At 41.6% G+C, this 15,068-nt stretch overlaps 1 protein-coding gene across 5 annotated transcripts in view; it reads right to left on the reverse strand.

Moving 5' to 3' along the window:
- srgap1a (SLIT-ROBO Rho GTPase activating protein 1a) overlaps positions 1-14,947 on the reverse strand; it is a 76,952-nt gene extending 62,005 nt beyond the window's left edge. For 2 of the 5 annotated variants that reach the window (XM_004570768.5, XM_004570765.5), the window contains exon 1: positions 14,267-14,945. In XM_004570768.5, the coding sequence (XP_004570825.1) occupies positions 14,267-14,330 (64 nt within the window). In that variant the 5' untranslated portion in view covers positions 14,331-14,945. Of the gene's footprint in view, positions 1-14,266 lie in introns of all 5 variants that reach the window. The other 3 variants (XM_004570766.4, XM_004570767.5, XM_076885587.1) reach the window with 3 other exon arrangements.
- Positions 14,948-15,068: the final 121 nt, after the last annotated feature.

The following is a 15,068-nucleotide window of genomic DNA, read 5'->3' on the forward strand; positions in this document are numbered from 1 at the left end:
GTGTTTAATATCCCCATGCTTACTTTATTCATTTCATTTAAAAACAAACAAACCCTGAAAACACAGATACGTTTAGAGGTATAATGGGCTTTATTTCCTATTCAGATCTTCATAGGTTAAAGTTTGGAAAAGAAAAATAGTTTCAAGGTCAAAGACAATGGATAACATGCTTTATCTGCAAATGAGCAGCTGGCTTAGAAAAAGCACAAGTAAAAGTTTGTACATGCACACACACAAACACATACAGACACACACCATGAAGAAACACACATGTCCATTCAGGCTTTTCTAAAAATATTATTACAAACCCCTCTGTGTCTACACACAGGCAGTATTGATTACTAGGGTAATGCCTTTAAATTAGACTCTAAGTAGCACAGAGCTTCCTTGTGTGCTAACCTTGTGAGTGTCAATAGGGATCTATGAATGTTTTTGTAGCGATGTGCTCTGTGTCTATGTGCCATTTGTCTGCATCTTTCATCTTTTCAGTCGTTCCGTGTGATCAAACGAGAGGCTGTTTGGTTGAAAAGCATGTGCAGGGCATGACTGAGGCTTTATAGTAGGATATTGTTAGTATACTGTATATGAATACATTCAATTCAATTTTATTTATATAGCGCCAAATCACAACAAAAGTCACCTCAAGGCGCTTCATGGATACAGAGAAAAACCCAACAATCATATGACCCCCTATGAGCAAGCACTTTGGCGACAGTGGGAAGGAAAAACTCCCTTTTAACAGGAAGAAACCTCCGGTAGAACCAGGCTCAGGGAGGGGCGGGGCCATCTGCTGCAACCGGTTGGGGTGAGAGAAGGAAGACAGGATAAGAATACATATATCTCCTTAATGTTCAGTATATGCAATCGTTTGGTTCAGCTGATAACTTCTATATAAGCTGACGTTGTGCAAAAATGCAGTAAAGTATAATTAACTGAATTTGGGGAATCTTGCCAACTACAAGCTCTGGGACGGCAAAGACAGGAAACAGAGACATTGACTCAAAGATTTATCCCTTCACTTTAATCTATATTTATGATCGAAAATATGATCAAAAAAGTTGGATTTTCTCTCCCCTTACGAAAAAATATTAATCTTTTCCAACTTGGCATTAATTTATCTGACAGGTGAAACAATGCTTTCATTGCCCTGCAAAGTTGATTCTGCTCATGTGGACGAGAGAGACATCAATACAATCCTTTCACTGAGACATCTCCAACCAAGCGTTAACATACTTGCTTCCTTTAAATGTGGAGTCTAATGTCATGTATTGAGTATAAAGTAATTTAAAAGTTGTCTTTCAACTGCACTAAAATAAGGGCAGTACATTTCCCAGAGTGTCAGAGTAATAATGTTGTTATTGAGTCACTGTGAAACTAAGAACATTAAAAAAAGTCTCATTTATTTCATAGAAATACAAATGTTGGCCAAATGAAGCAGAGCTCAGCTAATTTATGTACTAATCTGGAAACTATTTCTACACCGCTTCCCAGGAAGGACAGTTGAATTACAAGTTGTGCCATGATTTCTGTGCACACTGTGGGGCATGGGGAGCAGGGCAGATAGAACATCTGACCTATCGGCACGATGACATCCCATGCATCTGTGCTTCGATTTCCCGAAAGCCAAATCAGTCAGATAAAGTACATTTCATTCTTTAAATACAAGAAACTCGTTTGGGAAGCTCTGCCTTGGTTTGGTGCCATGTTTTGATTACACACTATGCTATACAAGCTAACAAAAGAGTCCCGCAAGTCTACAAGGTTTATCAGTTTATGTAACAATTCAGCAAGTTAGAAAAAAAGAACCCAAGAGGTAGGGCAGTATTTAAAAAATTCTCATTTGTTGCAAGCACCAGAGAAACTTGGATCATGTTACAATTTGCTTCTAAACAGGAACTAAACCTTTTGTGCGCAGTCAAACCACATTAATGTGCTTACTACACAGAAAAGTTCCAATTTTCACACCATCTCAACAAGTATGTTGATACGTGACAATACCAGACCTCACCACTGCCAACCTGTACAGACATGAACCTGGTTTACTGACACCTCAACTCAATCTGAATGTTAGCATCAGGAGCAACTGCTTGACACTGAGCAGTGCAGGTTGGGGGTTAAAGTAATGAGGTGCCTGGATGGGTACACTACAGCTTGTACTTAAGGGTAGATTTCAGGGGCAGGTGGAGGATAGTGTAATAACATTCATGTCACATGTCCGGGCATCTCTACTTAGACTGCTGGCCCTACGATCCAGAACTGGATAAGGGCAGAAGATGGATGGATGGAACCCTCATTTTGGCCTTACTGTGAAAATGTTGCAGCGATAAGATGCAACAAGATTGACAGGATGGTTTGTTCCCCAGGCCCCACACCCACAAAAAGCCAAGAATCTGGCTTGTAGTTGACAGGAAATTTTTATTTGAGGAAATACAGTAGCTACAATAACCACATAAGTGTCTTCTTAACTTTAAACCCATTATAATTAACCCAGCTGATCATGACAGTGAATGAAAACCAAGAAACCAGTTGAAACGCATACTGAAACCAGTTCCCACCAACAGAACACTTTTGGGGGAGGTCTTCCCCGCAGCCACAGTAAAATGCCACAGAATTTTTGCCAAGAGCCAAACTTTAATCTAATCATAATCTAAAAATCAAAGCGATATAATTATGCTGATATGATGCACTTTTTCATTTTCAGCCATATACGCGCACATGTATTTTTAAAGGCTGTTTAAGGGCTGTGAATGAATCATCAGAGCTCCATCTGAAGCCTACAATCATAATCATTTTATCATGAATGATTCAAACATTCCTAGAACTGAGAAAAACAGTAGAACCACATCCTTCAAGCTTGAGCTAACCAAACTGACAGATAAAAAGAAAACACTGAGAATACTTTATACTAGAGGATCTGATTTTTTTTAACACTCGCAGGCTGATGCAACAAAAATGTGTAAGGCTAAACTGCACTGTGAGGGCATGATAATGAGCCTGCTTTGATTCAGATGGCTTCCTGCAGTGGAGCTGAGTTAGGATATTTAAAAGTAGGCACAGATAAATATTTCCAACATATTTCCCATCCTAAATTGTGAAGATCATCACCTGACAAGGAAAAGATTAGAAAGAAAAAGTTGGAATGAGCAAATGTGTTACACCAGCTCATTCCTTCGTGGTATTCAGAAGGTGAATTCAGCGCTGCCACAGCTTTCCTCTCAGGTGTAACATTGCAAGAATATTCTTTGATTTTAATTGAAATGTGTTTGTGTGATGTTCAGGACAGCAATTGCGATCATTTTGGTAAATGAATATAATCACTAATAATCAAGCCGATTTTGAGTGAACACCTACAAAACAAGTCACAAACCATCCAGGGGATTACACCACCCCCAGCACCAATGAGTTCTCAGACCACATGCATGAATAAAACTGCCCATGGGCATCTACTGTAGCAGTAATGATGGTTTTGAGTACTTTAGCAAGTGTCTTTTTTATTTATTTAAATCTAAGAGGAAACTGTTAACACTGCACAAGACACAGTCGTGCAGTGTAGTTGTTCATATATTGCCTTCCAACCAGGTGGAGACACAAACCTAGCCTCCGGTGGTAACATGCTAGTGCTGGTGCCTACTCAGATAAATGGGAGGGTTGCATCAGGAAGGGCATCCGATGAAGAAATGTATGTCAAATCTAATATGCGGCTCCATCTGCTGTGGCAGATTTGGAAGTAAGGGAGCACTTTCTTCAAAATGAATGTTGAGTTCAAAGACAGCCAACGTCCAATCCATGAGGACAAATTTAAGGACTCTGTGTAGTAGTCAGCAAAATGAAAGCAGAGTTCAAAGATAGGTGTGGTCAGAGAACTCGGTGGTGTCATAGTTGGTGTAAATCCATCATAAGATGGTCTCTACTTAGGTCTTTTCTCTGATCCTAGCTTAAAAAAAAAAAAAAACAACTGTACTTGCTGTAGCTCAAATCACACCCTTATCTTGGCCCTCACTCAGGTTTCAGACAGAGCGATCTCACTGTAGCCCGAGGCCCAATCACTCCCCTTGTCACAGTCCCAGTCACGAGCAGCAGGGATTGATTTCTCACAAGGCATCTGGTGGTGAAAGCAAATCTGTGAAGAACGAAAAGTCCACAATGGTCCCAACCCACACTTCGCAGGGCACCAGAGGCTAAGACAGGCTAACACTATCAGCTCCAACGTGAACGCACACAGAGCGAAAACAAAAGAGCGAGGAGGCTTCACAAAGACCTCATTTCCAGATAATTATAGTGGAAGCCAATATGGAGGAAGTGACAGAGAGTTACGTTCTGTTATCTCCTCAGACCTACCCTCAGGGAGGCTTTAACTGCCAATCCTCTCTCCGTTTTTTAAAGTACCCACGCTTGACTGAGAGCAGGCTCTCAGTCTTGTTCTCAGGGGCTGAGATGACACATCTTGAACAGAATAAATGTCCATCAGAATATCTCGTTAAACCCTTTGCCATGGTACCTATGTGGAAAACAAACTTGTCAAGACCGGACAGATGAAATCAAATGCCAGTTTTGCATGCAGAAGGCAACCCCAACAGGATCCACCCAGGGCTTTTGGATTAGCACAAGAAAGATCGGAGAATGTGGTCTACCTTAGGGCAGCTGTTAAGAGTGTGACAGCAAAGGACAAAAGGGGGCGAAAGAATAAAAGAACAGACAGATCAGTTTTCACTGCCCTTTGTCTTTTTACTGTAAGGCAAGCAAAACTAGCCATTTCTTTCTCTGTCCCCCCGAAGGCTCAGGACATGAAGGCCACCCTATTTTTCTGCAAGTGACCATAGCACCATCGTGCATGTGCCACACAACCAGCCAGGTTACTATGTATCACGTCCCTCTGACACATCATTAACCAGGACAAATCACAGGACCCCAGGGTAGACGAGAGCTTCCTCCACACTGCCTGATTAAAAAGTAAGATATATGAGGCATGTCCACAGTGCTTGTGCGCCTGCTGGAAAGCTGACTGCGCAAGTGTATATACACACACACACACACACACACACACACACGTACGTTTACATTTTAATTTTTTTTCTGAACAATCTTATTCCCCAGCTATACTGGTGGCAGATTCTGTCATCCTAAGAGCAGATCACCATCTATAATTAAGGAGATTAAAAAAAAAAGTTTTGTGGACTATTTTCTTCATGATGGTTGGTATCATGCTCCACTTTGGATTGAGAGAAATAGGGCACATCAGGAGAGACCAGACCGATCTAAAAACAAACAAACCCCAAAACAAAACAGAAAGCATAAAAAACAAAAACCAGAACTTTCTTCGCAGCTCACTCCATTCCTATTAAACTGTAATAAAATGGGATGTCAGACTCCGCAGAAACTTCTTGCAATATGCTGCACTTCACCCTAACCTACAAAAAAAAATCCACCAGAAAATAAAGCAGTTCTGCATCTTTTTTATTATGTTTTTTTTCTCATACAGACATTAATACAATTAGAAATGAGATCTGAATATCTTCATTGGACTCGAGTATAGTTTAACTCAAGGCTTAGTAGCTCATACCAGAAATTTCTACTGGCTTACAAACCTTTTAAGGCAGCGGTCCCCAACCCCCAGGCCTCGGACCGGTACCGGTCCGCGAGTCGTTTGGTACCGGGCCACGAGAGTTGAGGCTCGGGTGTGAAATGTATGGTTTTCAGGGTTTTTATCGGTTTTAGCGTTATTTTGTTATCGTTTTTATCGTTAACTCGGTTTTCCTGGGTCTTTTCACGTGTGTTATGAATAAATCTTCCTTTTTTCGGTACCGGTACTAGTTTTATTTTGTTGTATTTATCCGCGACACCTTAAAGGCCGGGCATATTGTCGGGCATAAACCGGTCCGTGGCGCAAAAAAGGTTGGGGACCGCTGTTCTAAGGTACTTTGGAATTTTACCTGCATTTCAACCACAGTAAATGAGGACACTGTTAAGGTTTCTGCCACAAAAAAGAAGAAAACAAAACTGTCTGTACTAATTTACATTAACCCTGAATTTAGTGAATCTAGGGGTAAAATTTGTAAGACTATATGCAGTAGACTGGTCAAGAGGAAAAGTTCACAGCTTCATTCAGACAACAAATCTTGAAATCTGTCAACTGCAAAAAAATGTATTAAAGTGCCAGTTAATCTAAATGCCTTTTGTCATTTAATTTTAGAAGCAGTGGGCAATTGAGTTCCTTGTTTAGTTACTGATTTTAAATCTTAAACGTTATTTTTCTTGGAAAAATATGATGAAATTTTTTTTACCGATTACTAATTTCAGCTGTAAGAACTGGTTTGTCTCTTGCCAGTAACTGAGCAGTTAAGTTGCACAAAAAGACAACTTTGACTTAAAAGTCGTCCATTAATCTTCTGACTGTCTGCAAGCCATGATATTTACACAAAAGACACAACCAACCAAGTGAACAGAAGTGCGAGAGCTTAGATTTTGGAATTCAGGTCAAAGATCAAAGGTCAGCAGTTTGCTGACTAAAGGGCAAAGCTGTCCTGGCGAGAAGGCTTCCAACCGAGGGTCAGTGAGGACAAACAGCAAAACGGACAGACCGACGGAAACAGAATACCATGAAGAAGCATGCTCCAAACATATCAATTATGAACTTTTAGGATAAATCGGTGAGGGAGTAGTAAACGTGCTACAATTAACTTTCATCTAACTTTAAACCACAAGCAAGCACAAATATTGGCCATTTCATCTATTCGATAATAACCACAATAAACAGCTGGACAGTGTTGCATAGAAGCAAGGAGAGTTTTCAGGAAAAGTTACATTTTCCATGATGATTGTAATGATAAAACAGAACTATAAATACACAGCGTTATCTTTTCCCTTAGGTTTATTTAACCGTTCAGTACTAGTTATCTCGGGAGAAACTCTCTTTCAGGCTTAGAAACAGAGTGAGAAGGGATATAACAACAGCTCAAAGAGGACTAAGTGGGACTCTCTCCACATGTGACTGCTGGAAGTAGGACTCCAAGAGGAGGGGAGGAACATGGCTGACAGACCTTTATCCCTAAATGGCGCTTTTTTTTTTCCTCTCCAAGCACCCCACATATCTGTGGCTGGAACCACAGTTTTTGCTCCAGTTTCCATCCCAAGGGAGGGTGGAGCAGAGTTCAGACTAGAGCTCATAAGCCCAGCCTGAGGCTCCTCGAACACTAGCCCCGGCTGCTGTACACTCAGTTCGTGCCTCCTCCTCCTGCAAACCCACAATGATCGTTTATTGCAAGGCTGATAAGCTGAGACCGTGGAAAACTCTCCAGTTCCTCCCTACATTAATACAGACTTTGTGGTGTCCGCAACAGCAGTACTCAATTATATTTTTAGATGAAAGACATGGGTGACTTCTTGTCTTTAACCTATGGTCAATCAGACCTACACACACAAAAAAGATTAGTCATTTTGTTGACATCTTTCTGACTAGATTTTATAACCCCACCCCCGAAATCTCCTCAGGGCAGCAGCCCAACATGGTAGTTGTGCCTCAAGGGGTGGTCTCTGGCTATAGATCAGGAGGGCGGCAGGCTAAAAGCTCTCTTTCCTCAGGTCATGAGGTCAAAATAGAACAAAGAAAAAAAGGGGGGTGGGGTGGGGGGGGCAAGGAGGAGCCACAGGATCACTACATTAAGCTTGTTCACCAGCGTTAAGGCTAGATGGGAAAGACAGTTTATGGCAGATTGTGAAGTAAGAAATTGTCTTGGAAACAAAGTTTCATACTTGATGCAAAATACATTTCATGCACCAGCATTTATCAGACCCAAAGAAACTCTTTATTTGAGATTATTAAGAGGTGCTTTCTTCACCTTTGCAATTTCATGTTGTCAAGTATCACAAAGCCTGTTAATTTGTAAAAATTTTAAGAAGTAGGGAAATGTTATACAATTTGAATGCATTTTTTTCTTCCAGATTACACATGGACTGCCTGACCAAGACAGTGTTATGCAAGAACACATTCCAGATGGTGTGCAAAACCAGCAAAGAAGTTGAATTGTTGAGTTCAAGGATATTACACGTCTTTAAGTATGCACACGTTCAAATACAAATATTTCACTTGAGCATATAGCGGAAATTATAAAAGAAAATACATTTCTTCAATACACCAAATCACTAGCGTAATCATCTTTGTCAGGTGCTGGGAATATGGGTAACTATTTGATGAACACCAACAAGGCTCGACTTGCCAGCAAAATATTATTTGTCAGTCTTGTCATACATTTGATTGTTTTGAATTCCATTATTTCAAGAATGCTGGGAAGGCTGCCAACTAAAGGCAATCAGAGGTGAAAAGTAAACAGGCACAAACGAAGGCTCAAGATCAGTAGAAGTGAGCACAGTTGTTAATAATAGACTGTATATTTTTATCACTTTGGTTTAGGCTTTAATTAAGCCAAAATATTACGTAAACATTCTGTTTGTGCAAAAGACCAGAAAAAAGTAGAATATTTTCAGTTTCTCTTTCTTAAAAGGAGAAACTTTTCCCCCACACAGCTCTAGAGACCAGTCAGTGACCATCTGGTAACCACCAGTCACAAGGAAAAGTGTGTATTCTGCAACTGGTTGGCAAGTGATTGCTGGCAGCCTCTAGTGTGAAACTGATTGCCAAGAGGCATGCGTTACTGCACTGAAAACCTCCTTGCAACTGTTTTGGTTACTAGCAGATTGGCACAGTTGCCAAATTAGTTTGCTTGGAAGATGCAGAGTCATCTGCAAATTATTCACCAAGCAGTAGTCAAACATAGAAAAGTGTGATTCAAACTGTAAATGGAAAATGTTTGCCTTCAAGATAGAAGTTGCACATTTTGAACCGTTTTGACTGCAGCAGCAAGGCATAACTTACACTTCTACATTTCTGGTTTGTGTGTCACTTTAAGCTTTACTACAGCTTAGAGAGTAAATAAATGACAAATATTTGCAGACAAGTCGATGTTATCGATGTAAACAGTTGACCACTGTAATTTGCTAGCAACCAAAACAATCACAAAGAGGTTGTTTTTTTTTAGTACAGTACCCTCTTTGTGGCTGATGAATAAACTACCTCAGCAAAGAAGCTTCAGCTTCCCTGGTCATGGTCAGCCAAACCACTGACACAGGCGGAAAAAAAGCAACCAAAGTGGCAGATGTCACATTGTTTAAGGGAACCCAGAACAAGGACTAACGAGAGACTTCACTTATAGAATGTTTGCACTCATCTTAAAAAGCTTTCACCACCGCTAACCACATAAACGGCTTAGAGCCGCAGATGAATCGGATGAACACACAGACGCAGTTTAAAACAAGTCACCCAAGTCAGAGCCTGTGACCTCCGCCTTCACTTATTCCTGCCCTGGCCTCATACTGTCCTCTCCCTTCCCCCAAGCTTCTTACCCCTAATCCAGGCCTACTGGGTGGCAGACAGCAGCATGGCCTGGTAGTCAAACTGTGTCTATCTGCCTTCCTGTCTGTCCATCTGTTGGGCCTCAGCCATGGTTCAAAGAAATTAAGGTTGTCCAGAGAGTAACCAAAAGCTCCTTTTTACTTTAAACTTTCGCTTTTAATTCCGGTTTTACTTTCTTCAAGCACGGTCTTGTTCCATTTATACCCTGCACCTCATATTAGCTAATCCAGTGCAGCAACACACTGGATCTCATCCAGCTCATTACTAGGCACTTACATGGATTCTTCTTTTTGCGCCAACATCACCAGAGAGAAGGAAAATAGTAGTTGAAAGAAGAAAAAAAGAGGAACAAAAGCCAACCATTTAGTCCAAAACTTTACTTTCAATTTATTCGGTCACACTGCAGTAGGGTACATTTCTGGGAAGAAACTGAATTAACTGGATCTGAAGACAATACACCAGGCAACATGTTTGTTTGGTTTGGGGAATATAGTGACATGAATGGGGGCAGGTTTGGCTCTTTTTTTTCCTTGTTGATGGTCAGCGTGGGGGGCTGCAGTAAGGTCCCGGTAGCCTTTGTGGTGACAATAACGAGCAGCAGGGAATGTGAAGCTTTGCTTGTGCTCAGCAGAGTTTATTAAAACTACAAAAAGGGTGAATGGCCACAGATGGTGCTGTCAATAACAATTCACCCAGCCATGCAAACACACACCCATGCACAAAGACAACACCCAGTGCCATACCACTGCATGTGAGCCCATTACAAACACCCACAGTTATAGAAGTTTGGAGGGGGGGGGGGGGTTAAAAATTGATGATAAGTGTGTGAACGGATGTGTGATACTGTGGAGAAGTGATCCAGGAGGGGTTAGAATTACGTTAGTCTTGCAGCCTTTAAACTCCATCAACACTCTGCCAAGATGGAGCATCACACATCCACCAATGTACACCGCGGTATTGGTTACAACTTAACTGTTGTGGGAAGTGCAATACTGTTAGTAAAATGGCTCTTTGTGTGAACTGATTGGCTGTTGGCAAAAAGCAATGTAGAAGAAAGCTGAGCTGAAATTAGAGGCTTGGTGGTGTAACTACAGGTTGGTGTTAATGGGAAAAAAAAAAAAAATCTGACCGTTGCAAAAAGGGTCATGTTATACTGACAGCTGGCTTCAGAGCCATTCACACCTTCAAACTCACATCTGATAATATTTACTGAAGGAGGAGGCAAAGGTGACACTGGGAAATAGGAGTCTGCTCAGACAGCTGCTCTATCTGGATTAACCCAAAGTATGAAACAACCAACAAACAGTCCGTCAATCTATCAGCGACTAGATCAAATGTAACAAACTTCTAATGTTACAAATTCAATATTTATGATACTGACATTAATAACTGGAATACCAGAAACATGAAATTATGTACCCAAGGATGTAAAATTGGCTAATGGCTATTTTCGGGTTCTTTGTGAAATCCCTCTTCAAACTGATTTTGTCTAAACAGATTACTTTCTGAAGTATTGTGAAAACTTCCCAGTGTTTTATATCTCACAGTACTTCTTCTAGACTATTCTAAATAAATAAAGACAGCCTCTATAGACTACTCTCCATGCTAAAGCTTGGTAGCAGGCAGAGTTAAAGCAAAAATCCGTCCACATGATAACCTGACGTCACATGAACATCACATGCAATGCATGATGATCCACAAGCACGCCCCCATGCATTTGAAGAGACGTAATTTGTGCTGATAGTGAAGTAAATTAACTAATCACACTTTTAACCACAAGACAACTCTTAGCTATTTGAAAAGTAATTACCACCATACAACCTCCCAGCAGTTTCCTTCCTTTAATCCCCCTGCGTACAAACATGGAGGGACCATTCTCTTTGTATGCAAAGGGGCAGAGCTCTGATTTCAAAGAGCAGTGAAGTCAGGTCAAGGGTCAGCCTTTATAATGATCCAGGAGAGGACCCCTGTCAGAGGTTTTAACGGGTTCTGCCATCTGAGTCACAACCCCCAGGACACAAACAGCAAGCTAGAGCCTGACATCAAACCGACATTTCACCCACAACATTGCAGACAGTGTTGCCCCGTTCCACCAGTCCACAGAAACAGAGGCACACAGAGAATTGCAATGTACCCAAAGCTTTCACTTGCTGGTTTACAATTACTTTAATTGACTGCAACTGATGCACGTTATAAGGCACAAACAAACTCCACTGTCTTAACCCAATCTCCTTAATGTTTTTGTTTTCCCAGATCAAGCCGAGTCTTGATGTAGATGCCAATTCTTAGCAGTTATAAAGAATTAAATCCCCATGCAACAAAGCATTGTCAATAAAATGATAACTGCCTTCAATTGCCAAAATGACTTGCTTTACATTTCTCGTAGGAGGTTAAAAAAGGCTATTGGACGGGACTTATGAAACGAATGTTAGCTGAATGACAAACCAGGCCAGGGAACAGTAGTGTAAGACTTTGTAGGAAAGCGTTCAGACAGTCACCGTGGAAAGCTACTTTAAATACATCACATTTACTGACTTGAATAGCAATCCCACTAAGCACAAGCATGCTGAGCACAAATATGAAAATGATGAGTCGCAGGGAAAAAAAAGGAAGAAGCATGAATTGTTGGTGTAACGATGCAAGTCTCCTGTCAAAATCAAGGCAGAGGGTTTGAGCTACAGATCAGTGTGCTTATGTAAGATGCAGCAAAACTGGCTTCCAGATCTCTGTCAAAATATTGTGAAAATTCTGTACTTTTTAAAAGCTGTGAGACGGGGAGAATATTGGCCAAAACATCAGAGTGTTGGCTCCAGTTGTTGATGTTTTTTAGGATGCTTGTTGTTCTACTTCTAAAGTAATCAATGTCTGTTCACCAGATTCTGCCTCTGGCTGTCACCGGTCATTGCAGATTAAACCCCACTCATTACCACCCTTAACATATAAAAGGCTTTACAATCGCTGAATCAGGAGCTGCTCTTCTCAATGCAGAAACCGTGCTACTACACTACAAAGCATTTTCTTCCTGTACTACTTACTCATATCCCAATGAGCCCAGCAGCTACCCCCCCACCCCAAAAAAAACAAAACAAGTCTTCCTTTGCAGGCGAACACCGACCTAATAAAGATTCCTCTTTTTCTGTTTAACAGACGACACAGTATTGATAAGAAATACAGTGTTTACCTGTGGTTAATTATAGTTAAAGATAAATTCAATCAGTCGTTTTTGGAACATACATTTGAAAGATAACAAATAATGCATCCCTCAGATGGAATACCCACGGGTTATTTACAATGCAAAAAGAACCAGAACAGTACTTTATGCAAATAGCTGTGCACCGCCTGTGATGTTAACTCCCCCGAAGAAAAATATCCTACCTAGAGGATATTTACAATGCACGACAAGCTTCAGAGCATTAGCCTCAGAATTAGATTCAACAAAACAATACACTTAAACTTTGATTTACTGAGGCTCTTCTGGTGCTGTCAAGCAGCAGCTATTCTCAGCATCAGGTGCTTTTTATTAACACACCAACTTCCTCGAGACAACTGGGAGGCCAAGTCATGTCTTGTTTGACATCGTTTATGACTGTGCATCATCTTCTATTACTGGTTGAAAGCCCTTAGTCATCCTTACAGGGGGGTGCAGGGGGATGGGGTTCTGAACAACCCTTGGCAAATGATAGCTTGCTTTCATGCAATCTTGTAATTCCTCAACCAACACTTCTCTATACCCTTCTTAAAGCCCCACCAACCACCACTAACCTCTCCTCTTTTCTCAGCAGTTAAGGCTGGCTATGGGAGGTGAATAGGTGGCATTTCTGCAAATTAATAGCACTGAGGAACAGAGCTGGTAGGCTGGGGACCAAATCCCCATGGTTACCCTGGAGCAGCAACTGCCTTTTCTGTCTGGGAATAAGCCAACGGGGGACTTGAAGGAGACAAGATAAGTTAGGGGCGACATCAGTGAAGCACACCTTTAAATCACATACCTTAATCTAGTCACTGAGCAGTTTTAAGTTTTAAAGTGTGTGTGGCATTAAGTGGGAAACAAATTGGCATAGAATACTAACCATCCACTACTTCTTAAGTGCCCCTGAGCAGTTCACTCAAAGTTAATTTGTGTGTATCTGTGATGCCTGAACTTGTCCTTTCTCACCTCTCCAGTTGCATAACCTTGCTGTGATATTATGGGAACAATGGCTTAACGACAAAAGTCCCACACCAGCTAGAGTTCAAGAAAAAATCTCAACAGTAACAGGTAGTTATAACACACAAGCGTGACTAAAAATGCAACAGGCCAAGTGGGAATAATTACAAGCATCTCGGTTGTTAAGGACAATGTGTGGACATACAGCCTTAAAATAACAGATTTTATTTTATTTATTTTTAAAGGCTACAGGCCTGAAGCCATGTGAAAGATAGTGATCGCTTCTTTGAACCAGTGTCAGTCTATTGAGCGTTCTCAGTGGTTTTCACATGCAAAACTATGCAAGACTAAAAACCCTTCCTGAAATGTGACTAATGATTTATTTTGCTGACTACATCCCTAACTTTGTCCTGCTGGCACAAATATTATTGAGCTGTGGCAGCCCTCCAAGTCATTTTACAGATATCCAAGTTATATGAAGGCTGGACCTCTTGGAAAGACATGTCCTCGTTTGACTTGACCAAAAGGGGGTCATTTACACCAACTTTCTTTCTTAATCCACCTCACCACAAGTCATAGCCAGTGACCACCATCACTAGCTATGACTCATGCAGGTAGTGATGAACCAGCCTGGTCCCAATTAGTCCTTTCTCGGTTCTCCCAGCAGCTCTTACAAGCGCATTTCCCAGAGAAACATTTAACCCTCCCCTTACCTTTGACTTGACTCTCGTAGTCCGTGATAATTTCTTTATCCTTTTTGAACCTCGGTGTGGACATTTTCCGTCTTCCTATGTCCGAAACTTGTTGTAAACTTCTTGTATAAAGAAGAAAAAAAAACTGTCAACAAGCGGGATCCTACAGCTACCGACGCATCCCAAACAACACGAGAAAAATGAAAGCCAGGGGAAGAAGCACCGAGATTTTTTTAAGTCTGCAGCGGGACTTGGAAAAAGGAGGAAATGTTTATCGCTTCATTGTTCTTCTTCCCTCAGGATACGCGGCGGATACACGGCTGGGCCAATGCGCAATCCTGCTCCAACCAATGAATCCTCTCAACTATCCGAGCAGTCGGCACAGCGCGACAGCGCTGCTGAAACCACAGAAGAAGAAGAAAAAACAATCGCGCAAGTTTAGGGTCCTTCCGGCAGAAGTAGTGTCAACAGCATGTCCGAAGGGCTTGGAAGTCGGCTTGAATGATTAAGAGTCTGCGCCGCTTTGGTGGTGGTTTCCAGTTTGAGACCCACACATCCACACGTCCCCCCCCCTATGCTCGCTCTCCCTCAACGCTTTCTCGCCCCCCACCCCCGACCCTACAACTCAACTCCCAGCAGGCGAAAAGGCAGACAGGGCAGGCAAGCCGACTGCAGCACGCAGCAGCTGGAGGTAGGAAGGACAGGGAGGGAGGGATCTCCACAGTAGTGGACATCCGCGCCCTGACGGACACTCCTGCTGCCAAACCTGAAGGCTTTTTGTCCTTATTAGGGACAAACTACTTATACGTAACTTGAAATAGAC

Source organism: Maylandia zebra, linkage group LG7 (genome assembly GCF_041146795.1).
Source record: "Maylandia zebra isolate NMK-2024a linkage group LG7, Mzebra_GT3a, whole genome shotgun sequence".
In the NCBI taxonomy this organism is placed as follows: Eukaryota; Metazoa; Chordata; class Actinopteri; order Cichliformes; family Cichlidae; genus Maylandia; species Maylandia zebra.